We start from the raw sequence: 26,533 nt of genomic DNA on the forward strand, positions 1-26,533 counted from the left end.
TACCGTCTTAATTCTATTAAGAACCGTTAGCGGTTCTTTTTTTTTAATCAGTAAGTCGCCTCGAGTCCCGTCAGGCGGAGTTTAATAAACAAAGACACTCTTAACAGCAACAGTGAGGAAGAGAAGAGGATGACAGCCTGTAAACAATCACGCGCAGCCCAACGTCACCCTCCCTTGCTGGTTGCCGGAGAAGCGGCTGAGGCTGTGAACCACAAAGACGGTGGCGGGGCGGGGTCGGCGTCGTGATTGGCTGCCGCCGCGAGGCCACGCCCAGCGACTCCTCCTCCTCCCTCCCCCGCCCCGTTCGCTCGCTCTACTCAGGTGACTGGCATCGAGGTCGCCGTCGCCACCTGCGCCTGCCCGCTCGTTTCTTCCGGCTCCGAGGAAGCCGCTTCTCCGCCGCCGGCATGGAGACGCAGAGCTCAGCCGCCGGTCGCCTCCCGCGCCCTCTCTTCTGCGCCCTCGTCCTCTTCTTGCTCGAGGGATCAGGTGAGCGCCGGCTCTGGGAGGAAAGCGGGGCTGAAACGGCTGCGGGGGGGGGGAGGGGCAGTGGGATTGGATAGACAACCCGCCCCACCAAAAAAAGAGCTGGAAGGGACCCGCAAGGGCCATCTAGTCCAACCACCTTGCAATATGCGGGAATCCCGCCCACAGATGCCCCTGGGTGGTTTCGAACCAGCAGCCTTCTGGTGTTTACAACCAGACGCGCGCACACTGCACCGCAGAGAACCCAGACTGAAGCCCGGAGGGTGCTTGTTGGGCTTCTTTGTGAGTCACCAGACTGCTTTGTGTCCATCGCCATTGTGTTGATACAATAACAACAACAACAACAACAACAACAACAACAATAATAATACTGTGTTGATAGAAGTAGCATCTGGGTTTTTTGAGCTGCTGGAGAACTCTTGAAAGCTCTTGAAATGACTTGCGAGCCTCAAGCTGGGAGGGTGCCTGTTGGCCCCCTTCAGGAATCTTAATATTGGAATTGTTAGAGTTGGAAGGGGCCCCGAGGGTCATCTAGTCCAACCCCTTTCAGTGCAGGAAGCAATGAATTAATGATAGAATTGTAGAGTTGGGAGGGACCATGAAAGTAATCTAGTCCAATCTCCTGCAGTGCTAGAATCCTTTGCCCAACATGGGGCTTGAACCTCAGGTGGAATCTACACACATATTAAAAAAACTCTGTGAAGATGCATTTTTTAATAACAATTATTATTTTTTGAAAAATACACTGAATTTTGCATAGCTTGTTGTTGCCATGTAGTATCACATTTGTATATTGCACTTTCAACACATCGTTCTGCCCGGATACTGAGGTCCAGCTCCGAGGGCCTTCTGGCGGTTCCCTCACTGCGAGAGGCCAAGTTACAGGGAACCAGGCAGAGGGCCTTCTCGGTAGTGGCGCCCGCCCTGTGGAACGCCCTCCCATCAGATGTCAAAGAGAAAAACAACTACCTGACATTCAGAAGACATCTGAAGGCAGCCCTGTTCAGGGAAGTTTTTAATGTGACATTTTAGTGTATTTTTTATCTTTGTTGGAAGCCGCCCAGAGTGGCTGGGGAAACCCAGCCAGATGGGCGGGGTACAAATAATAAATTATTATTTATTATTTTATTTGCAGCTGCGTAGATAAGTTAAGATCTTCATGCTCTACCTCCTGGGCTATCTCAGCTGTCCAGCCTTCCTCTCTGCAACTAGTGCATCCTGGATATTCAGCTGCTGAATTTAGCAGAATGGGCTGTCTTCAGAGGAGACTCACCTGTTACACCCTTGCTTGAGTGGGTGTTCCAGGCTTACTTGCTTCCCTCAGTTGTTCATTATTGGGGATGTGGGGTTTGGTCTATCTATGCCAGGGGTCTGCAACCCGCGGCTCCGGAGCCGCATGTGGCTCTTTTACACCTTTGCCGCGGCTCCGGGGTGGATACTAGCGAGGGGAGGAGGCGCATTGTGCGCCCTGACACTCCCCACTGTGGCGGGTGCTGTACTTGCTGTGACGTCGCATGGGGGTGGTGCGTGCGTTAGTCACGCACCGTCCCGACGTCACCTTCCTGCACACTGTCAGATTGCGGCTCCGGAGATATAGTTGTTTTAAATGTCGCAATGGTTTTGCGGCTCCCAGTTTTTTTTTCTCTTCGGAAATGGGTCCAAGTGGCTCTTTTTGTCTTAAAGGTTGCAGACCCCTGATCTATGCTCTATATTGAACAGGAATGGACCACTGCTGCTAGTGATGCTGAGGTGCACATCAACATTGGCTACTCCAGGGAAGGAGATGGCCTGTGTTGTATGTCTCTGCATTACCTGGCAGGGCTTGTTAGCCTCCCAGGAGAACTCTGCTGGTGTGTGCCCTGTACCTTGAGGGCAGCTGAGTGATTCAGTTGTCAGTTGCCTTCTTCCATCTCTCTATTGGGAGGGTATTCAGTCATTTGATTTGTGTGGATGCTCATCAAGATCAGTTGTTGCGTCCTCTGCCTAAGTTGAGACTTGCCTCTTTCCCGTGGGAGATGTGCTCAGCACAGTGGGGTGTGCAGAAATGCAGGAAATTGGGTAACTGCTGTTCTTCCTTGCTAAAAGTGAACTTTGGGATCAGGAGTGAACTGTGCCAGGAGTCAAAAAGTTGGGGTGTATTCGGGATGGGGAGAGCTGGAGCATGGGGCAGAGGAATATCTGAAAGGTAAAGGTCAGGTAAGGAGCCATTTTGGAAATAGGTTGACGTATTATATCTTCCTAGCCCTTTGAAAATTCTAACCTGCTTCTCAGGCAAGTAAGGCTCCAGAGGTGGCTCCAGCTAATTAAAAAATAGAAACCTTGGAATTATAACTTCTAAAGCATATTCTTAAAAGCACTGAAGAAAAACTGAAGATAAGTATTTATTTTCTTTTCAAATAACGACAGGGCAGCAAAGCTAACTCCGAAATGCTAAGATTGTAGTCCTAAGCGTTATTGCCCCCAAGAAGTAAGCCTTGCTGAATTTGCTCTCCAGTAAACATGATTAAATGTTAGTCAGGCTGTGAACGTCTGAACAGTCCATAGCTTGCCCAATTAAAAGCATGGTTACCTGGATGCAGATTTTGAGATGGGCCCGTGAAGTGCTCCTCTCAAATGGTAAACTAAAAAAGTGGGGGTATTGCACTTTGCTACCTTAATGAGAGTGCAGAAAACAATGTTTTGTTATATGTGTAGATGTTCTTTAAACACTTGACATGGCACTAAGGCATTGCTGTCTGCTAAGAGCAGGACATAGTCTTCAGGGGGTCATAGCTTGGGGGTTAGAGCATCTGCAATGTATGCACAGAGATTCCTCACAAATCCAGTTTAAAGGCTCTTGAGAAAGAGTCTGAAGAGCTGTTGCCAGAAAAGGCAACTACTGTGATGGATAGACCATTGTTCTAATTTGGCTTAAGGCAGCAACATGTCCTAGTTTAAGAAGCGAAACGTGAAGCTTTCCCATACCTACATATGAGTTAAACATGGCTTGAGTATGTTGCAGCAATGTTTTATCAGTCAAGATCTCTTACAAAAGAGTTAGCTGGTTGAAATACAGTGACTTCAGAAGAACCTTGGGGTTCTATGTTGATGCTCTTGCATTTGGTGAACCAAAGTCCCCAGTCATTCCCAGGCTCCCAAGACATGCGGGAACAGGACTAAGGTTTACTCACTGTAAAGATCCAGAAGCAAACATACTCTCATGCGTCACTCACTTTGTGGTTTTCTCTTAAGCAAAAGAGAAAGCTGGTTTCTTTGGAGACCGCTTACCAGAAAGTTAAACTCATAGCACAGAGAAACAGTTTCAATGACAAATGGCCCCTCTTCAGATGACCAGCTGAAATGCATACCTATTGCCTTCTTTAAAAGATCATGTACTGTAGTGTCATTATTCCGCCCTAAAGATCTGGCATACTCTGTGTCTTCCATCAACAGTAGGAAGTCACAGTTGCAAGTCACAGTTACAAATGCTAAGCTTGTAGCCATGGAAAGAATAACAGTGGGTATTACAAATGTAGTGATCATTCTTCCAGAATAAATTTTGATGTGGGTGTTGGCAGCTGGGAAAGGGGAGGAGAGAAAGCATGCTTGTGAACAAATGGTTGTAAAATTGAAATCCGTGCTTCTACAACAGCCTTCTCAACCTGTTGACCTCCAGATGTTTTGCACTACAGATCCCATCATTCCTGACCATGGCCCATGCTGGCTGGGGCTGATGGGAATCAGAGTCCAGCAGGATCTGAAGGCTGTTGGAATGGGGAAAGCTGCAGAAGAACTGTTTCTTCCACTTTAGTTACCTTTAAAAACGCTTGATATAAATACTGCCTGCAGGTGTGTTTTGTTTTGTTTAAATGTGGTGATTCAGACCTTTGTTTAAATATCACCATGTCCAGATATCTGGTAGACGGCTTCAGACAAGCAACCATCCCTTGACACACATTTCATAACACTAACCTACACTTCCTGTTCTGTAAGAATGTATGATGTGCCTTGGTTGGGATTAGATAGGGAATGTGTTTTTATTTAAAGTTGATGGGCATGTTATCATGCCTTATAATAATGGCTTTAGCAGGTAATATTATTTTGCAAGCTTAATGTAGTTAATAAGACTTCTCAGGCTGCCCTGTACTTGGCAAGAAAACAGAATGAATACTTCTAAGTTCACTTAAATGGTGAACCCCAATGTGTTGCCTTTTTGGATAGGTGATTGGGATAGGTGAGTGGACCTAGGTCTATGCATTGGGTTTCCAACAAAATCCCCTTGTATCTACGGCTCTTATCCTACACTCATCCACTCTTTGGGTACTTGAGCTACTTTCTCCCAAGAAGGCTTCTTTAATCCCTTCTCCTACTCGTTCTCCTGGAGTAAAGGACCATCTACTCACTGCTGTATACAAGCAAGCATTGAGGTTAACAGCTGGGAGTGCTCTAAAGCTCTTTGGAAGCCTCTTTGGGGCAAGGTGGAAAAGCATTTCATATTTCCCACCCCTTAATTGACCACATCTCTCCTTGCTCCCCTTTCCTTCTAATTATATCTGCACATCATTAATGAATAAAGAATGGACAAATGAAAGGGACAGATGGACAAATGCAAACCGTAGAAATGGGTTCTGCTTTGTAATGCTGCAAGTGCAAATGTAATGTATCCAGTGTTAGTCCTACACAGAGCAGACCCATCGAAAATGAACATGACTAATCTAGGTCCGCTAATTTCAGTCTGTCTGCTTTTGAAACCCAGTTTTCCCTTTCTGCTAGCACAAGAGGCTCTGTGTCTCTAAAGAAGTGGCTCACACAAAATGCTACCCAAAAGCACTGAGGTCCCACAGAGGCATTTTGGAGTTCCCCCAGTAAGATCAGTGATGGTGTTCCTCTGAAAGACAGCTTGCTTACCACTGCTAATGTCCCTCTGTCATGTGCTGCTGCAGAGGATTATTCAGGACCATTTTATTGTGTAAAAATGTAAGCCTGTCAAAGTGTAAGCCTGAATGCAAAGTGTGAGTTTCTAGAGATGATTATAACACATTGTCTAATGAGCAAACAATATTCTAGTTGTTTACCAGGCTTATGCTGTGGATGTAGAAGTGAAAGATGCATCCAATGAGACATGCCTATTTGGAAAATGGATTATGAACATCTCTATAACATATGAAACTGAACACAATGAATATGTAAGTATCTAACCTGTTATTGAAACTTTCAAAATCTAGTGTATGTGTGTGTAAACATATGTTTCCATATTAAGTATGTGCCATGAATAGTTCCTATTTGGGTATCTTAATGCTAAAATATATTAGCAATCCACTTTAATTCCTAATTAAGATGCTATTTCAGCACGAGCAAGATATACCTACTAGTGTTAAAAAAATTCTTGCTAAATTTAATATCCCACTCTTCTCTTAGGTGATGGTGACTGACCCAAAGTCATCTAGGGAGCTTCATAACTGGTCATAGGGTTTCAGCCTGGTTCTTTCCAGTCTCAGTACAGCAGACCTGGGTTCTACAATCCTGATGGTAGTGTTTGTTGCAGCTTTAGGGTTTGATTGAAGCTTGGCCAACCCTCAACGTCTCCCTCCCCCCAAATACATGTACTTCTACCTCCCCCAGGCACCTGCATCAAGCATTCAGGGCCCACCCCCCTATACATACACTTTCTCATAGGCAAGCAAACAAATGCATACATGCAGCCACAACCGGTAATTTTAGCCTCCCCCACTCCAACACTGGGGTGGAGGTGACAAGAGACATCCCTGTTTAGACAAGATCTCTAAAGAGAGAGAGGGATTTTATCTCCCCATCTAGCACTAAGCATCATAGCGCTAAATTCCGAGATAAGCCCCTATACTTGCTCATGAATTGTAAAAGGCAGCATTTCTACCTACCCCAGTGCTGGGGTGGGGAAAATGCTGTCATTTAGTCTCAGAAGAACAGGCAGAGAGCTTATATAAGAGACAAGAGAGATTGCTTTAGTTGTTCTACATTGATGCTGGGTGATTGGCAGATAGGTGTGGTTTCCCTCCCCAAATGCCCTACAGGCCAAATGCGAGGAATCTGGTGGGCCTAGGTAGGTCCACTCACTGGCCAGAGGTTCCCCACAACTGCACAGCACCATTCTTAGCAACACCCTGGAAGAAAAATCCCTTTAAAATCGGCTTAAAACCAATGCAGTAAATGGGTTGCATTTAAATGGATGTACCAAATCTAACAAAAGGGATTATCTTGGATATAGGTAGGAGAACTTGAATTCTCTTCCAAAACTCAAGTACAATACAGTCGTACCTTGGAAGTCGAATGGAATCCGTTCCAGTTGTCCATTCGACTTTCACAATGTTCAGAAACCAAAGCATGGGTTCTGATTGGCTGCAAGAGTAGCCAATCAGAAGCCCTGTAGGATGTTCCGGGTTTGTGACGTTCGGGAGCCAAAATGTTCAGGAACTAAGCTGTTCAAAAACCAAGGTATGACTGTATATAGATGGCGCTTTCTAGAAAAAAGACAAAAGTCCTCCTGCTGATACTGGGAGTACTGGTCAGTGACTGCTGTCTGTTTTCTTCAAAATGTTTCAGAAAAACACAGTTCTTACGTTCCCTGAACATGTAAGGTATGATGGAAGCAGTTGTGACAACGAAATATCTGGCCCTGTGCTAGCAATAGAGTTTGGAGAAGGTCATTCTTGGAATATCAGCTTCACGAAAACAAACGACACCTATCAAGGGATCATCTCCTTCACCTACAACACCAATGATACAGCACTGTTTCCAGATGCTAAAATGAAAGGTAAGGTGGCATTCCAAGTTACCCTGCAATAGTTCTTGCAGCTCTTAACAGGGTGAACTCCTCACTTTAGAAAGAAAGGCCTTTTTTAAAATTCAGAGGCTGAATAATTCAAGTTTACAGCAAAATTGATTCATTACTTGAAAAAATTGCACAACTTTATATTTGCGAAAGTTCCATGGATGAGGATATTACATAGTAAGCGTTATATTGCAAAGCTTTGTAGAATTCCAGCCTATAATTGCTGCTCCTTTCCACCATGTGGCCCAGAAGTCCCTGTGGTGGCACCTGGGCAAGGGCAGAGATTTTCTATAATAAAAAAAGTATCAAAAGTGGCACTCTGTTTCCATGATCCCAGTCCTAAGCCCACTGCTATTCTTGCTCCCCTCCAACAATTGCCACCTCCCTGCAACTCTAGCTAGGATGGTCTTGCTGCCTTGACGTCTCTGTTTTAAAGAGGTGTGATGATGATATTATGGCTTATGCCATATTGGTTAGCCTTCAATTTAACCACAGAGCTTTTTGTAGCCAAAATTACAACTATGTACCTGAGACACACAAAGACCTGCTTGCTTGGCTTTAATGTTCATAATATCAGTTGTCTTAAAAGCATCTGTTCTTTTTCTTTTTAATAGGACTAATCACCACCTCTACAAACTATCCTTTGCATCCAGTTAATCTAGACACAGTTTTCATTTGTCAAAATGTGGACTTCGTTGAATCTGGCAGTGTTATACAGAACTTCCAGAATGTCGTTCTCGAGGCTTTTCTTCCGTCTGGCAACCTAAGTGACCAAAGTTAGTAGTTTATAGTCTTGTGCAAACATTTTTCCCCCTCTACCTAGGGGTTGGGGAACCTGTGGCCCTCCCGATGTTGTTGCACCACCACTCCCATCAGCTTCAGCCTTCATGGCCAGTGGTTGCAATCATGGGAGTTGTAGTCCGGCAGCGTTTGAAAGACTCCTATTCTAGCAGTTTTACAAAGCTTCTGATGAACTTTGCCAGTTTATCTAGTCAGCATATGTATTTGATTAGCTGCAGGTTCCCTATCTGAGTTTACAGATCTGACGTGGGGACTGCTAAGGTTTTTTTGAGGCTTGTTGCTTCTTCTAGAAATGCATTTTTATTTTCATTTACTTTTCACTTCCAGAAAATAGGTTCTGTTGCTGTGGTTCCAGAGCGTTACTCTTTGGCAGTCCTCTAGTTTAAAAAGTTGCTAGTTGGCCTTTACTGGTTGTCTCCTGTTTTGTGTGCACAAGCTATAAGAACATAGGAGACTGCCGTAAACAGAGGAAGACCATTGGGTCCATCAGCTCACTATTGTCTACACTGGCAGGCAGCAGCTCTCTGTAATTTCAGGCAGCATCCTCTTCCAGCTGTACCAGGAGATGCTGGAGATTGAACCCAAGAACCTTCTGCATGCAAGGCAGGTGTTCTGCCACTGAGTTCTGGCCCTTTGATAGTCTTCATAGTTTGCTAGTATCTTCATAGCTGGAAATAGGTGAACAGTTTGATGTTCTTCAGGGTCTGTGAATTTAGTTCTGTGCTGCTAGGGTATATATTTCTATTTTTCAGAGACCGTGTGCGATAAAGATGCTGTAGTCACCCCTGAGCCTGCTGTTCCTGATACCAGCTCCACTGATACCACCTCCATCACCAATACCACCTTCATCATCAATACCACCTCCATCACCAATACCAATACTAATACCAATACCAATATCACCTCCATCACCAATGACACCACAGAGGAGGCTAACACAACAATTTTATCATCACGTTCCATCAGCCAACCAGATGAGATACCTGCCACAGGAACCTACTCTGTTAAAAATGACACCGAGGTCTGTCTTCTGGCAACCATGGGGCTGCAGCTGAACATGACAAAGGTAATTATTTCAGCCAGTGCTTTATCTATTGGGCACATAAGCTCTGGTTTCAGGGCATCTAGCAAAGTTAAACATAAATCGCTAACAAATACATTTATTTATTTATCTTTAAAAAATCCATCAGCAGCAGATAAAACAGCAAAAAGACAGATGAAAGCCATAGAAAACGCAACAACATGTAAGGTGTTGCATAAATCAAAAGGTGGATGATCCTCTTCCCACCCCACACCTTTAGCTCTGCAACTGCTGGCTTGTATAGTTGTATGCTTGGTGAAAGGAATGCAGTTTGTGGTGTGTGTTTAGCAGGTGAAAGTGCCTTGGAATAGGACCTCCCAAAACCTTTGAAGACGGCATTCTGTTCTGCAAATTGTAAGTGCACAGCTCACCCACAGAGGGAGCCCAAGTGCATAAGGCTGAGAAGCTGGTGCTTGTTAAGGTACCAGTTTAGATCAGTTACTCTCCTTGGAACGGTAAGATGGAAGGGGAAATAAGCATCCCCTTTTATTCTTTTGGAATCTAGCAGTGCTGATCTGCTTGGATAGTCAGGCTGGTTCTACAACAGAGTATAGAAGCTATTCAGTGTTTATGAACAAGCATTTGACATTCTTTATGGGCGTGGGGAAGCTTGTGAAAGAAGCGTTGTGAGCGGCTTAATTTTCGGTTTGCTCTGGGTTTTCATTTCTTTATTAAATTTCTTTATTGAATTTATATCGCACTGTTCTTCCCAAAGACTCTTATGAACATTAATCCGAACACAACCACAGCTAGTGGGCGTTGCGGCAATAGATCTTCTGTCCTCACCCTGACAGATACCGACATCGTGGTTGTCTTAACTTTTGCTGTCGTAAGTAACTCATTATTCTGTGTGCATATATGTGGGAAATGAATTCAGCTTCATTGCAGGTTCTTGAAAACTTATTTCTCCATTCAGGTTGCATCACCCTTTTACTGTTAGTCGCTCTTGCAAGAGCAGCGTAACAACTCTGTTAATGTATTGGAAGGGGGCGCATGAGTGTTAAGATCCCTGTTTGTGCCTCTTATGAAAGTGCAGGAGGATAACCAGAAATCAAACTTTTATTTTTTAAAAACTCCTGCTGCTCGTTGACAAAGTCGGAGCAGTATTGCTAGGCACGGTTGACATAGGAAGCTGCCTTATGCTGAGTTAGACAATTGCATCCATCTAGCTCAGCACTGTCTACACTGACTGGCAGCAGCTCTCCAGGGTTTCAAGTAGGGGCCTCTCCTAGCCCTACCTACAGGTACTGAGGATTGTTCCTGGGACATTTTACATGCAAGGCAGATGTTCCACCCTTGCATTGCAATTAAGTTTTTCTTGCTATGTCACATGCCCTTGACTCCTAGTTTTTAAGGAAGAAGTTCAGCAGCTTGGTGATAAGCCATTAAAGAAAATTTCTTTTTCAAGATGACTAAGGAGGGAAGAAGGGACGTGGGTGGCACTGTGGGTTAAACCACAGAGCCTAGGACTTGCCGATCAGAAGGTCGGCAGTTCGAATCCCTGAGACAGAGTGAGCTGCTGTTGCTCAGTCCCTGCTCCTGCCAACCTAGCAGTTCGAAATCATGTCAAAGTGCAAGTAGATAAATAGGTACCGCTCTGGCAGGAAGGTAAATGGTGTTTCTGTGTGCTGCTCTGGTTTGCCAGAAGCGGCTTAGTCATGCTGGCCACATGACCCGGAAGCTGTATGCCGGCTCCCTCGGCCAGTAAAGCGAGATGAGCGCCGCAACCCCAGAGTCGGCCACGACTGGACCTAATGGTCAGGGGTCCCTTTACCTTTACCTTTAAGGAGGGAAGAAGCTTCTCTAGTGTCAAAACTCAGATTTATTAATGCTAGTGGTGGCTTATTGTTAAGTCGGGGCCCCTAAAATTTCTTAAATTCTGTCTGATGCTGAACTAGAAAGTTTTTGCAAAGGTATTTTTAGGTTGTATATGTAACTTGATGCATTGCTTGCTTAAACAGAAGAACACAAGCTTTGAAAGATTTTACCTGAAAGCGGTGGACGTCACTGTGACCAACCCTGTAAATGGTAAGATTCTAGCTGTAAGCAGTTAAGTCAGATCTTTTTATTTGGTCACAATATTTAAACAACTTTTTAGTGTGCCAGCACCTTGGTAGTACTTAGCTGGCTGTATGCATACTAGGGCTAATGCAAAGTTAAGGCCACTCCGCTTTGAGTCAAAGGTATCCTTGTGTCAAAAACTGAAAGGTAGATTTCACGGGCCATAAAATGCAGCAGCTTGTTTGGGGTGCCTGTTTCCTTGCCACCCAAGATGGCAGTGTCAACAAGAGATCACCTTGTGGCATCAAGGCACCGTGAGAAAATACCTTACTGCCTAAAAAAACCAAGTGGGTGCTCCCTCTGAAATTGTTCACAGAATTCAGACACCCACAAAATCAACAAAGTTCTCCTCGTTTTGCCACACACAAATGGAGTAGCAAATTTGAGCATGGCATTTTACTACAGCGGTACCTCGCAAGACGAATGCCTCGGAAGACGAAAAACTCGCAAGACGAAAGAGTTTTTCGTTTTCTGAGTTGCTTCGCAAGACGGATTTCCCTATGGGCTTGCTTCGTAAGACGAAACATCTTGCGCCTTTTTTTTTTAAACCGCCAATGCATTCCTACGGGAAACCGTCAATACACAGTGGTGCTTCGCAAGACGAAAAAACTCGCAGAACGAAAAAACTCGCAGAACGAATTAATTTCGTCTTGCGAGGCACCACTGTACTTGAAAACTGATTGTCCTCTAATAAATTCAGTTCAGATCTCCTCGTTTCGTACACATTTCACCGCAGGTAAATTTTCCCAGTTAATAGACCCCCTCAAACAAAATTGGCCTGCAGTAGTACTTTTAGAAATGGGAGCTTATAAACTGTTCCCCTGCAAGTCTTCAAGCAAAACCTCTTTTTCCTCCACAGGAACGCAGTTTGCTGCAAGTGACAATCTCACTTTCTGGGAGGCCTCTCTCGGAAGCTCATACATGTGCCGAAAAAAGGAGACTCTTGTAGTGACTCCTTCATGTAGCCTGCACGTCTTCAACTTAAGGATCCAGCCATTTCAAGTACAGAATGGCCAGTTCTCCATAGGTAAGAATGAATCCCGCCCCCCATCTCCTCCCCCCAAAAAAGCAGCCTTCGTAAGCTTTTGAGTTTAAAGACCAAAGTTTTAGATAGGTATAAAACAGCAAAGAAAACTCACTGTTTACTTGAGCCCAACAAGTGAGCCAACTTTAATTTTATTTGACTTGTACATTGCTTTATGCTTAACTCTTAAAATTATTTACAATATATAGATAATAAAATAAAATGCAATGAATAGTATCTTGGCTGGCTCTCAGAGAGCAATTGTACAGTAGTTAAACTTACAGCTGTGCTAGAAATAATGGAAATGCAGGTTTTGTCAAAAGTACTGTTGGTGGGAGTGAGTATATCTTGACTAAATTGCTGCTGTTGAATTTGAGATCTGTAAGAGGTGGGGCAAAGCCCTCTCCCAGCTGCACCATTTCTATGGAGGGATATCCTGGCAGAGATCAACCTTGCAATTAAATAGTAAGCCTGTTTTATTTCAGCTGATAGCTTTTAGTTCTGACATGGCCTGGGATTGTATTTGGGTACTGTTAGTGTGGTTCTAAGGTTACACTTATTTTTTTTTTTTTCTGAGAAGGGGGAATTATTTGAAGGATGGAGTGGATCTTAAAGAGCAAACCTGATTCAGACAAGTGCATGTCACGCTCTAACCATTGGCAGGTGACTCTCCAAAAGCAGAGGCTTTTTCTATGTGGCATTTGTTCATTTATTCATTCATTTATTTGAATCTGGCTTGATGGTTAGCTTTCAAAAAGCCTTTGAGCCCGGTAGTTACAGAATAATAAATTTTAGGCAGCAGACTTGCTTGTCACCTCCCCCCCCCCAAAAAAAAACCTATGTTGCAAGAGCAATAGTGATTAAAGATATAAATGTAAATTTGCCCCCCCCCCAACCCCAGTATTTCAGGAATCAGATAACATTTCTTTAGGGCATAATGTGTTCTACAATTAGAAATAAGCATCTTCTATTTACCACAAAAATCGATCTACTATAATATAGAAAAATAGATTTTTCCTTTATAGCATTCATAGTTTTTATAGCCATAATCAGGGTTACTCTTGACATGCTACCTGTGAGCTCCCAAAAAATGAATTCTAAACTTGCTTCATTCTCCATACCCACAAAATGCTTTCTATAGACGAAAGATTTTAATTTAATTGGATGAACCAGCGTCCCAGTGCCTGAATTCAACCCTTGATCTAAACTAGTGCTAGGAAATGAGGCCTTTTGGTATTTCCATCAGTCATCTAAGGTGAAAATTGTTGGCTTTAAAAGGGGGGATTAGACAAGTTAATGAAGGATAAGCCTGCCTGTGACTGCCAACCCTGATGCCTACATTCTCCCTCCACTCCCAGAAGCTGTATGCTTCTGAATACCAGTTGCTGTAAACAGCAGGGTGTTATTGCACCCAGATACTTCCTGTGAGCTGCCCATGAGCATCTCCTGGTCACTGCAAGAACAGGATGCTGGGCTGATCCATCGGGATTCTTTTTAATGTTCTTATGGCAAGCATTTGATTTCTAACAAAATTTTCTTGTAAGCTTAGCAACTTCAGGCATACATCTGCAAATTTTGAATCGTTTTGGTCATCTAATAAATCTTCTGTTTTCCAAGTCTAGAGAGGGTTGGGATGACTTGGTTGTTTGTCAGACCAAAGGCCAGAATTCTAGCATGTGGGATTGTAATGCTGCTCGCACAAAGGCGAAGGCATAGCTCTTGGCAGACATCATATATATATTTTCTCCCACCTTTCTTGTCTACAGCACGAGAATGTTTGCTGGATGATGACACCTATCTAATCCCAGTTATAGTTGGCGCTGGTCTTATGGGCTTGATTATGCTTGTAGTGATTGCTTACGCGCTTGGCAGAAGACAAAGCCAACCCGGATATCAAACCTTGTAAATTTTGTGTGACTTGTTCTTGGCTTTGGCTGCGATGTCTAAAGAAAAGTGCAAGCTCCCAAATGGAAACCAGCCACCAAAAAGGTCCACGATTCTCTCCTCCTTAAAACTGTGGAGATGGCCCCCCAAAACAAAACACGATCAAGAACGTACCTCTTCTAAGCATAATAAGGACATCATAAAAATGTATTGGGACTGACTAATGGTCATGGCAAAACCAGCCCATGGAAAGTTAACCTTGCAAATACGTTTGTGTGCGAATTTCATGTGTGGAAATATACCTGCAAAACAGGCAATGGTACAAAAAGGAATTACACTTAGGGTGACCCACTTAGAATATCAGAGCAGCATGGAAAAGCTTACTGCTTTGTACACTCCATCCTTTACAACTGAAAGGTAACCTGGCTGACTTGGTGACTGTAGCCTAGGATACCAGCCAGGGGAGCTGTGTAGTGCTTAAGCAGCATTTTTCCAGCTCATGGCATTCAGCAATTAAAATCCCTTTGTAGCCACCTCAGCCCAAGCAAACCTGAATAATGCCGGCAAGGATGTAAAAGCTTTTCATTTACTAGCACCATGGCACTAGTAACTTCTGAAGCTTGTAAATCCTAATTACTGTCCTGTCCTACCTGGTCATTTGGAAAACTGCAGAGCTGGATCTTGCGGGGGCTTAGTATTGCTTTCTTACTATCTGCAGGGATAGAGGAGGAACCCTTCATCTTAGCATTCTCATTCCTTTCTTAAAAATAAAAAAGAGAGAGAATCAGAGCTCAAAGTGCCCTTAACTTTTACAGCAAATAACTGGGCTTGCTGTTAAAAGTCTTTTGGTTCCACTGCAGCCATTGATAGTGGCTTGAAGCTGTTAAAAGTCTGTTTATACTTACTTGTGTGCTAAAATGAAAACTATGTTCTTGGTTATTCAACCTTGGATATTAAAAAAATAAGATCCATGGTTATCACTTCATTTGAGGCAAGCTGCTACCTGAAGTATACTGCCTTGGGCAGGGTGAGAAAACGTGATCAAAAATAAATTTCTGCTCTACATTTTGCAGGAAATGACTTTGGTGTACAATGTACCGTATTTTTCGCCCCATAGGACGCACCGGCCCATAGGACGCACCTAGTTTTTTGGGGGGGAAATAAAGGAAAAAATTTATATTTCCCCCCCAGGTGCGCTGCGCTAATCCCGAAGCTTGGGGCATGTGGAGCTCAGCGCGCCCCAAGCTTCTGGGTGCCGGCAAGGTCTCCGCTAGCCGTGTGAGAGCCGCGTGGCTTTCCCACAGCTAGCAGAACGCTGCGCTAATCCCAAAGCTTGGGGCGTGCGGAGCTCAGCGCGCCCCAAGCTTCTGGGTGCTGGCAAGGTCTCTGCTAGCCCTGGGAGAGCCGCGCGGCGCCGCGCAGGTTTCCCACAGCTAGCAGAACGCTGCGCCAATCCCGAAGCTTGGGGCGTGCGGAGCTCAGCGCACCCCAAGCTTCTGGGTGCTGGCAAGGTCTCTGCTAGCCCTGGGAGAGCCGCGCGGCGCCGCGCAGGTTTCCCACAGCTAGCAGAGCGCTGCGCTAATCCCGAAGCTTGGGGCGTGCGGAGCTCAGCATGCCCCAAGCTTCTGGGTGCCGGCAAGGTCTCTGCTAGCCCTGGGAGAGCCGCGCGGCTCTCCCAGGGCTAGCGGAGCGCTGCGCCAATCCCGAAGCTTGGTGCGTGCGGAGCTCAGCGCGCCCCAAGCTTCTGGGTGCTGGCAAGGTCTCCGCTAGCCATGGGAGAGCCGGGTCTCCCATGGCTAGCAGATAACTTCCTGAAGCCTGGAAAGCGAGAGGGTTCGGTGCGCACCGACCCCCCTCGCTCTCCAGGCTTCAGCGAAAGCCTGCATTCGCCCCATAGGACGCACACACATTTCCCCTTCGTTTTTGGCAGGGAAAAAGTGTGTCCTATAGGGCGAAAAATACGGTACTACTCAAGTTTCCAGTAAGAGATTTAGTTACATAAAAGACCACTGAAATATGTAGAGTTTCTGCAACAATTGATTCTCTAAATATGTAGAGTGCCCTCCAAAAATGAACCATAAGTTCTGAGAGTTTAAACTGTGCCTGTTCAGAACCACCTCGGTTTGGAATCCTCTAGCCTAGATGAATAAGAGTGGGATTCCCCTTAAATCAAGGATTAATTCACTGTGGCCCTTTAGCCCTTGTGGCTCATTATGTTAAGAATGAAGAGAACAAGGTGGCAATCCCCACCCATGCTGCAATTTATCTGCTTGTGTTTCCTCCTCCAAACATAAATCAACTTGCTTAATTCACTCTTGTGAGCTGTCTGCTAGAAAAGTCTTTCCTTGGCTTGGCAATTTGATGATTTTTGCATGTGTGTTTGTGTTAACATGTACCAGCTTACTGAATTTGTCATAGCAATTTGTCATTGCACATATGCCATAACAGATTTAGACCAGACACAGAGGGTCAGAAATGATGGCAAAAATGTGTCCTGGAAAGCTAAGCAAAGTGCACACCTTCATCTTGAAGGTATAGAAATGCTTCTGCTAAGCACACGAGCTTTTCTACTTAAAATCTGTACAGCTTCAAAGTGACTGGTTTGTGTTAAAACACCTGAAACTTTAATGTCTGCTTTAATCTGTTGAAGCCACTGTCTTTCTTATATAATTGTATTTCTACGTAAGGACTTGATTGTCTGTGCACAAAATGCTTTAATAAAGAATCTTCTGTTCCTAATGAAGCTTGGTCACATTGCTTGATTGAAAAGCTTTTCTGGAAAGTCTCCTCAAGCACCTTTGCCCTCTCTCTGAGCTTGGACAGTAGATTATGTGTTACTATAAAGCTATGGTTTTCCAGATGGCTCCTTCCAGGTAACTTACCTGCTGATTGAATTATTGGTGCATCTATCACGGAAACCCTACAGAAGTCCTAGTATACCCACAGATTGGGGTGAGGGGCTGCTGTCCACTCTCTTTCAACTGCACCGTATAATGCATCCTGTGTCTGCTTTGCACAGCGTAGAGGATGATCTGTAGTGGTGGGGAAACCGTCACTCAAGAATGCTTTGTCCCTTGTCTTATCTCCATTTTTGAAACTCCACGGTCGCCTCTTTCTCCATTTTCCTGGAACACAGTTTGAAAGCTACTGCTGTAAGGGCTAAGCCAGACGACATAAACTCATCACTCGCAGTTAAAAATAGCAAACGCTTGTGAGGGCAGGGGGAAGCATATGAGGATCGCAGAAGATGGGGAGGTTTAAAACTTTTCCTCCCTGATGCAATCCTGAGAAATTTAAGAACCCTAAAAAGTTGCTCCTGGTCTGGACAGAAAAGCCTCTGTTGGCACCAGTGCAGACTTCCCTGCGAGGGCTGATGCATCAGTTAAAAATAACAGAGTGGGGACATCAGGACCATGGCATGAGAGGAAAAGGTTAAACCTCCACTCCCCATGTTCTGTGGGCCTGGCAAATCCTTCCTTGCTATTTTTAACTAACATGATTGCAAGTCCAAAAGTTGGCTCTAAAAGCAGAGATGGCTAAAAGGTAGACTAAGTAGACCAGACAGAGTAAATAATCCTGGGCAAGCTGGACCTTGAGCTCATTCAGCAGGACACACTTACATGCAGCTTTTGCAATCCTGCAGAGTTTAAATATGTAAGCTACGCACGACTGGATTGTAGTTAGGATTAGACTCCTAAGATTCATTCCAGTGCAGACTATAATATTGTCTAGATTCTGCCTCTCCACAAATCCTCTTTATACACTTAGATGTCTTTAATACCATATTTTTATCCTATCTGAAAAGAAACAAGAAGAGATGGGGAAAACCATGTTAATAGCTGAACCCTGCATGCTCAGATGTTCTGAAAGCACTCGCTTGGGCATAGAATTTGCAGCATTAATAGTTGGACCCATATTACAGTGTCCGTATAGTATATATCAGGGCAGCTTGATTCACTCAATTAGGGTGTGCTTGTACTATTTAGCAGTTGCATTGTATAAAATGGTGGCTTGCAGCTAGCATGGCCAAGCTGCCTTCTGTATGGAGGATTGGAATGTGGGGCCAAGTCCTTCCTTCTTTGGCTTGGAGGCATCAGGTGTATAAACTAGCTGGTGTCCTTCAAAACTACCCTGAAACCTCCTCAGGCTAGGTGGTATCCGGGAAGGTACACATGTATGACTTACTGTCTGTATCTGGGCACTCACTTGGAGCTAAGATTTGGGCTGCTGTTAGGACACTTTCAGGGCAGCCACATCCCTGGAGAGTAGCATTAGGACAATCGTTAGCCTTGCCATAAGATGTGCATGGTCTAAATCAGGCATGGGCAACCTGTGCTCTTCCATATGCTATTGGACTGCAGCTTCCAGAAGCCCTGGCCATGGAAGAGGGGAGTGGGAGCCCAGCAACCGAACATCTGAATGGTGATTGGTTCCCCATCTCCTGCCTAAATGGGCTTAAGGCTGAGCTGTCTTACCTTGTGCTTGAAGTATTGCTGAAGTAGAGGCAAAGCTTTCAAATCAGCATGTCTGGGATTAGGCTGCAGATCCTGGAAATGCTCATAGTAGTAAGAGAAGCTCCTTTCAGTTGTTTTAAGCTAGCTCCAGAAAATCACAGGCACTCTGAAAGTGAACTAGTGCACTCCTATGCATGTCCAGTATAAAAAGGGTGGTTTTTAAAGTATACGTAGGCGTTGCTTCTTGGGGCAGCAGAATTATCTGCTCATTTTTACAGTCTGCTCGTTTTTACAGTCACAATCCCAATAATGTCATAGCAGGGACAGGGAACTTTTGATCCTCCAGCTGTTGGTGAAAGCTAGCTCTCATGCTGATGGGAGTTGTCCAACATCTGGAGGGGCAATAGTCCGGCACCCCAACAGTTGCTGGATAACAAAAAGATTGGACAGTTAGGGAAGGAGAATGTTTGCAAGACTTATGTCGTCATGTGCATTTGGAAGAAGGAAATAGAGCTTCCACGTTCCTACTGTTGGTGGGAAGGACTGCATCTGTAAATAATCTTTGTATTTTCTGCAGCTAGAGACACACATTCTGTACTTTAAAATGGGTAAACTATTTCTATGTTTGGTAGCGTAGTATTTCCTGTAGGGGGTAAACTCTGTGACATCCTAATTCAGTAACTCCTGAGCGAAGTGGAGGAATTTTGCAGATTGCCTGAATTTGCACCTCATAAAATGGGCTCTCTGAGCCTCCATGTTTGGGTAGATTTGGGCCCAGTTTTGTGGTCTGCAATGATACCCTAACATTCCACCAAATTCTTGTCATTTTGGATGCAAGAAAGCTGCACACATTTCTAATAGCCCTAGAGGTGTTTCGTGTTAGTATGCTACCTTCAGCTAAAGTTACGACTTTTGGGGAGTGATGAGGACCACGGAAGGCCAGGGTTAGCCCAGGAAATTATTTTTGCAAAAGCAAAAGGCCCTGGTTTAGGCTTTCCCAGAAAACATCTAGCTCACTATTTATGGAAACAGGGTCCTGAGCAACAGAAAACAGTTTTTGTCCCAGTAAGGTTCTCCTTTGTTTTAATATCCATGGTGGAAATGCATTGCAGAATAGTTTACTTTGATACCGAACCTTTTTGCGCCTCGGGCCCAGCAGTGAGACCATGTACACACAGTGGGGTGGGTGTGGGGAAAGAAAAGGTTTGGGTTTGGGTTATAACCTGCTGCTGATAGCTGCTCAGGGAGGAATGGAGTTTATGCCAGGAATATGACTGGTGGGGATAAATATCCCGGTATGTCATCCTTCCCAACACAATCCCTCCTTCCCATCACAGTTGTGCCCCCCCCCCAGCCACCAAAAGGCTATTTGGTGGGCTGGAGATAGTGCATCTGGAGAGGTGTCAACTGAGAAGGCAGCTTGGGTGCTTGCATGCCCACACTGAAAGCCTCTAGGTTTCCCACACATGCCGCAAATGGGGAGGGGGCAGAATTACTTTGTCATCCAACCGGGACCTCTCAACTGCTTAACATTCCTGTTACCCTTTCTCCATCCAGCTGAAGATTGCATCCCAGAGGTGGACTACTACTTTGTGCCCATTATGGTGGGAGCATGTCTGGCAGGATTAATTGCTCTCGTTCTTATGGCTTATTTTGTCAGCCGCAAAACTCGTGATAATGCTGGCTATGAGCAGCTCTAAAAGCGGGGTGCAGTTTGGGCGGAGCACTTCCACTTTCAATCCGCTGAGGAGTGATTTCCACCAGAAGAGTGTTCTGCTGTCACACACATGTTGTTCAGAGAGACAAGCCTACTGCGTGCTCGTAATAATTAAGTGTGAAGTGACTTGTTTTGAATGTGGATAGGCCAGCTTAAGCCAAATGTACTTTTTTCCAAAAAAACAAATAATTGCAGTGCCAAATACCATGATGGCACAAAGCCACCTCAGAAGTCTTGTCCTCTCAGACCTGATGCAAAGCGAATACTGATTTCCTGCATGCCGTAGTTTGCAAACGGACACAAGGCTGGCTGTGCAGGAAACCAGACTTTACAACAGCTTAAAACACAAGCAAACAGGTCTTGAGCGTATTTTAAAGCTCAGGTGAGAATCTGATGAATGAAATGTTGTGGACTCATTATGGGGCTTCTTGAGTGATGTGTATTAAAAAGGCCTTAAGCCATTTACCTCCTGATTTTGTGAAGTAAATATTTTGCATTATTGGGTCCCTCTACCATTAATTGAGCATTTTGAGTTTTCTACTTTTCAGAAGTGACTTATACCCTGTTACTAAAAAAACAGTAATAGTCCTAACATTACTCTGGTTGTGCCAGCCAGCATTATATAAAATAGGGCACTCGCTGTAGCCTCATTCTAATGTTTGTGAATGACTACTAGTTGTCTTGCTGTGGGTTGTGTTAAATAACTGTGTTTATAGAGTCATTGTGTATGTAATACACTGCCTATCATTTTGGCAGAACTGGCTTTTCATCTTGTGCACTGTTTACTAAAATAGCTGCCTTGACGTCCCTTCCTGGGGCAGAAGAACAGAATATATGCTTTTAAATAAAAATGAAGATACCCTTTGAGAACACTGTTACTGAAAGAAACATTCGATTATGTAAAGCAGAGATGGGAAACCTGTGGCCGTCCAGATGGATAATGCTGCAGTACGATTGCCATCTGATCTTTGGCTATGATGGGAGTTGGACTCCAACAATATTTGGAAGGCCACAGCTTCCCCTTCCTGCTATAAGGCAAGATAGCCTTTGGGTCATCATAACTATGTTTCAGTACCGCACATGGAAAGAAAGTAAGTCAGGATCCTTAACTTTGTTTAAGGACTTCCTGTAATAACAAAAACAAAAGAAATGTTTATGATGATGTTGTAATATTCTGGAAGTTGAAAATGTTATGATAATAAACTGACTTGCCTTATTATTCAAGCAGCAGGGGAGCTGGGTGAAACCTTGTGATTATTATCTGGCTCTCCTTCCAGAGGCTTCCTTGAAAATCTTCCCCAAGGCTGCTTCTGAAATCCAAGCCTCTTGCTATTTAAAGTGTTGACATTCTGTTGCCTACACGCTGTTAAACTCCAGGTTAGATTACTGAAGCTTGTTACATGTGGGGCTGCCTTTGAAGACTGCTTTGGACCTGCATTTGGTGCAGAATTGCGCAGCAAGATTGTGCACCTGTTTAAGGCAGTCCAAGCATAAGATGCCAATTCCGGAACAACTCTGCTGGCTGTCCGTTAGTTTCCAGGCTCAATTTAAAGTGCTGGCTTTAACCTATGTAAAGCCTTATGCAGTTCTTGACCCCCAGTACCTTAGAGACTGCCTCTCCTCCCCACAGAAGCCACCGCACAGCCTGCATTTTTCATCTGAGACCCTTCTCCATGTGCAGAAAGTGGCAAAACAAGTATAGGCCTTTTCAGTGGTGGCTCCCTGTTTGTGGAATGCTTTCCCCATGAGGCATGCCTGATGCCATTATTATCCATTTTCAGGCATCAGGCATTCCTATTCATCCAAGCTTTCAATTGTTAAATGTGGAGGGTATTGGGTATTTCTATGGTGGTCTCTTTTTGCCTGTCTTTTTATTGGGGGGGGGGGTGTTGAGTTACTTATACCTGCCCTTTTATATATATTACAGATGTGCTGTTGGGTTTTAGTTTTATTCTGGTTTTATGTTTTGGTTTTAATTTTTGGGTCACTTGGTGTCACATTCTCTGAAAAAAGGAAGTAATGCAATAAGTAATCATAATAATATTTTAGCTTTCCCATCAACTCTGCAAAAGGAGAACAGGGCACAGAGCCTATCTCATGCTCTATCTTGTTCTTGCCTTGAGGCAAACATCATCATGACAGGCAGTAGGGGCCTTGCAGTTCATACACAGATGGAGTTTGAGATGCCATATTTCTCCTGTCTTGTTTGTGTAGAGATAAGGGAACTTCCTGGCTCAGACGAGAGGTCAGTTCCCATTTTCAAGGCACCAGCATCAGACTTTTTTGAGGCTGGGATGATGCTGGGATTTTGTAAATTAAGCAAGTTACAATAAGTTGCTTTAACAGAGTTTAGATCTTTGGGGGTGAGTCAGTATAGCCTGGCCAAAAAAAAAAAAAAAAGTTAGTAACCCCAAAACAGACTAGTTATTTTGCTGCCATGTACCTGTGTTAGTATACCTGTTGCATGGATTAATTACCGTATTTTTCGCTCTATAAGACGCACCAGACCACAAGACGCACCTATTTTTTGGAGGAGGAAAACAAGGAAAAAAATATTCTGAATCTCAGAAGCCAGAACAGCAAGAGGGATCGCTGTGCAGTGAAAGCAGCAATCCCTCTTGCTGTTCTGGCTTCTGGGATAGCTGCGCAGCCTGCATTCGCCCCATAAGACGCACACACATTTCCCCTTACTTTTTAGGAGGGAAAAAGTGAGTCTTATAGAGCAAAAAATATGGTACTTAAAACGAAGTAACTTCCATTGAGATTTGCTACCTGGCATCCTGGAGGAGACTTCGACCCATCATGAGCTAGTGGCTATTTGCAAGGCTGTTTCAACACAACTAGACAGTTATATGATTCCTGCCGCCTTTTCCTGCACATCTGCCTGCAGAGAACAGCAAAATAGCAACAGCTGCTAGGGTTGTGAGATTAGCTGGGACTTGGTGAGAACTGAGCAAACCTCCCAAATCACTGCATGATGTTCTGTTTCCCCATGCCAGGCTTGTTACTGCCCTCTGCTTAAAAGCAAACAACGATGCCAAATTTGTACATAAAGCTCTGGACCAATGTTACATGAACATTGAATCTTGCATTACTGTTTTTAAAGTGTCACCAATGCACCTGACCCCAGACAGAGTTATATGGGCAATATAGATAAGCTCCTGCTCCCAAGGAGTTTACAATCTAAAAAAAAGTAATCATTGCTGCAATTGGGAATAAGGATTAATGGTGTAGTCCCAACTGTATCTACCCAGTAAAATATGGCTTTCTCCCAGGTAAGTGGCGTTAGAATTGCAGCCTCTTCACCAAAGGCTATGCTAAAAAAAACCCTGGCCTTTCAAGAAGGGTTGGAGGTCATCAGGGTTCAAGACTCAGGGGCAGGTTTGGGGATGCTGATATTTCTGAACTACAACTCCCATCAGCCCCGACAAGCATGGAGGGTCAAGGTTCCTCATATAAGCCCTGCAGTGCCCCCTCTATATGCCCCACCCTATTTTCTACCCCTTTCTGGTTAAAGAGATCCTTAACTGCCCTTGGGGGGCAAGTCGGTGGGGTTCTGAAATAAAGCTAGCCATGAATTTTCAGTTCAGTCCATTCCTATACACATCAAAGGTAATATACCAAAAGAAAGGAAGGTACAAAATGAGCCAGCTTGTTTTTCGATGGCACAGTAACCCAAACACTGTATTGCCTTAAAGTTCTGCTGCCGGCTTGCTAACTCTTAGTAAACAATGTATGAGCTTTTAAACTGTGCATGGGATTATCGTTTTTGTTATTATGGTATGCATTTTTTGTGCTTTTATATTGTAAACCGCCCTGCGATCTTCGGATGAAGGACAGTACAGAAATGTAAATAGTAATAATAATAATAAAGTAAATGCTGAGAACATTTAATAACTTGTTCCTTATGCAGCCAACAATTGACCATTTTGTTCTCTTTGCCTCCTTACTTTCTGTTTTAAAATTCCTCTTTGCCTAATATGGTATTTCCTGCTGTTTCTGCAGGATGGTGCTAAATCTTCAGTTTATTGTAACTCATGGATAAATGTAGAGAGTTACGCTCCTTTCTGTAGCACAGACTTGTGTTTTCTCCCTGCCATTGGCCAGATGGCAGAGTGATCTGTTTATGGAAAATATTTGAGTCACATCTACACCGTATATCTAAAGCACATGGCTTCTCCTTCTGAATCATGGGAAATGCAGTCTGTTAAGGGTACTGGGAATTGTAGCTTTGTGGGGTAGGTAAGCTACAGTTAACAGGATTCTTTGGTGGAAGCCATGCTCTCTAAATGGTGTGGATGTCTTTGATCTCATGCTGAAAGCAACACTACATCACCTAACAGCTAACAGCAATTCACAATCCAATTCTAATTATGTTTACTCAACGAGTCCCACTGAGTTCAGTGGGATGTACTCCCTAGTAATGATGCTTAGGACTGCAACCTAAGTGACGCATGGACAATTGGGGGAGATTTCCCTTTTAAAACATGCTAAGATCCTGTGCGGGGCTGAAACCCTCTGGTTCCTAACCAGGACCAGCCCAAGACAATTTGCTGCCTGTGACTAAAGAACAAAATGACACCTCTTCCCTATTATGTGTACAAAAGCAGTTCAATCCTACCTACTGGCAGCAGAATGTACTCCATTGCAGCTGAGGTCAGCCGCCTGGCTGAGGGAGTCCTTGGCAGACATAGCCCTGCCCACTCCCTGCATTTATCCGCAGAGGCAGCAGCCTCACTCTTGTCTCATAGGACAGCTAGCTCTGCTCCTAAACCCAGTCACACGTTCTAAGAATGAGGTCAAAGAAAATCTGTTCCTCCTCCTAGAGCGTGGAAGCCACTGCAAACAGAGTGAAGAAAATCTGGGCTAACTGCAAAAGCATTCAGAGCTGAGCTTTAATACTTCACTGATCACAATGCTAAAGTGACTTGCACGTATCACTAGATAAGTACTCCGGAGTCTATTCTCCGGAGTCTATTCATCAGGAGTGAGGCAATGGGGTGTCCTCTGGTGATGAGGAAAAGAGACTGAACTACATATTAAATCTAAATCTAGACTTCAGGTGTGGGGTTTTTTGCTTTTCTTTAGCTGTGTGCTTTCCTATAAAACTGGCAAATATTTATATTTAGAGCCACCGTACTGTAGTGGTTAAGTGTGTTGTGCCAGGACCTTTTGAGGCTACAGTTCAAATCCCCACACAAGCCATGGAGTTCCCTGGGTGGCCTTGGGCCTGTCACCATCTCTCAGCTTAACCTTTTATCACTGGAAGGTTGTGAGGGTAAAATGGAGGGATGAAGGAGAAAGATGTGAGCCACCTTGGGATCCTTGGGTTAGAAATGAAACAAATAAATAAAACAGGCAAATCTTAAGGTCATCTGTTGGCTTTCCTGACATCCCTGTGAGTCTAGCTGGTGGGCACATTGGCGCAAGTTTCACTGGTTCCGTTTTACACACCAAGCACAGTAGATGTTCCAAAATTTCAAAGGTGGCTGGCCAGAGAAACAAAATCACAAACTTGGGCCCCACCTGCACTATAGATTTAAAGCAACAGCATACCATTTTAAACAGGCATGGCTTCCCTCCCCCCCCCCCCGAATCCTGGGAAGTGTAGTTTGTTAAGGGTGCTGAGAATTGTTAGGAAACCCCAATTCCTCTCAGCCAGAATTCACAGATTTCCCTCGTAGGATGCCTTTTGACTGTTAAACTACTCTGGCTATTGTAGGCCTGTTAGGGGAAATAAAGGTAAAGGTAAAGGGACCCCTGACCATTAGGTCCAGTCGTGACCAACTCTGGGGTTGCGGCGCTCATCTTGCTTTATTGGCCGAGGGAGCCGGTATACAGCTTCCGGGTCATGTGGCCAGCATGACTAAGCCGCTTCTGGTGAACCAGAGCAGCACACGAAAATGCCGTTTACCTTCCCGCCGGAGTGGTACCTATTTACCTACTTGCACTTTGACGTGCTTTTGAACTGCTAGGTTGGCAGGAGCAGGGACCGAGCAACGGGAGCTCACCCCGTCACGGAGATTCGAACCGCCGACCTTCTGATCGGCAAGTCCTAGGCTCTGTGGTTTAACCCACAGCGCCACCCGCGTCCTGCATTAGGGGGAATAGGACATTGTAAAAACAGTGAACACCCTTAGCAAACTACAGCTCCCAGAATGGTGTTTTTTTTTGGGGGGGGGACAACCTCTATGGCTGTTTAAACTGACAGGATGCCGCTTTAAATGTGTAGTGTAGA

General features: G+C 44.4%; 1 protein-coding gene and 1 long non-coding RNA gene across 4 annotated transcripts in view; one reads left to right on the top strand and one right to left on the bottom strand.

Moving 5' to 3' along the window:
- Nucleotides 1–293: 293 nt before the first annotated feature.
- The window catches only part of LAMP2 (lysosomal associated membrane protein 2), a 30,494-nt gene continuing 4,254 nt past the window's right edge, over nucleotides 294–26,533 (top strand). Inside the window, exons 1-9 of one of the 3 annotated variants that reach the window (XM_083422334.1) lie at nucleotides 296–489; nucleotides 5,533–5,651; nucleotides 7,045–7,255; nucleotides 7,888–8,049; nucleotides 8,827–9,140; nucleotides 9,871–9,984; nucleotides 11,117–11,183; nucleotides 12,076–12,243; nucleotides 20,136–21,522. In XM_083422334.1, the coding sequence (XP_083278460.1) occupies nucleotides 408–489; nucleotides 5,533–5,651; nucleotides 7,045–7,255; nucleotides 7,888–8,049; nucleotides 8,827–9,140; nucleotides 9,871–9,984; nucleotides 11,117–11,183; nucleotides 12,076–12,243; nucleotides 20,136–20,278 (1,380 nt within the window). In that variant the 5' untranslated portion in view covers nucleotides 296–407 and the 3' untranslated portion in view covers nucleotides 20,279–21,522. Of the gene's footprint in view, nucleotides 490–5,532; nucleotides 5,652–7,044; nucleotides 7,256–7,887; nucleotides 8,050–8,826; nucleotides 9,141–9,870; nucleotides 9,985–11,116; nucleotides 11,184–12,075; nucleotides 12,244–14,006; nucleotides 14,453–20,135; nucleotides 21,523–26,533 lie in introns of those variants that run through there. The other 2 variants (XM_083422333.1, XR_014506939.1) reach the window with 2 other exon arrangements.
- Nucleotides 22,174–25,254, bottom strand: LOC310668990. The gene is made up of 2 exons (XR_014506944.1): nucleotides 23,041–25,254; nucleotides 22,174–22,785 (listed from the first exon to the last, which is right to left on the bottom strand). It is a non-coding gene; the product is annotated as an uncharacterized lncRNA (long non-coding RNA).

The sequence above is a fragment of the Podarcis tiliguerta genome, assembly GCF_965153285.1.
Source record: "Podarcis tiliguerta genome assembly, chromosome: Z".
In the NCBI taxonomy this organism is placed as follows: Eukaryota; Metazoa; Chordata; class Lepidosauria; order Squamata; family Lacertidae; genus Podarcis; species Podarcis tiliguerta.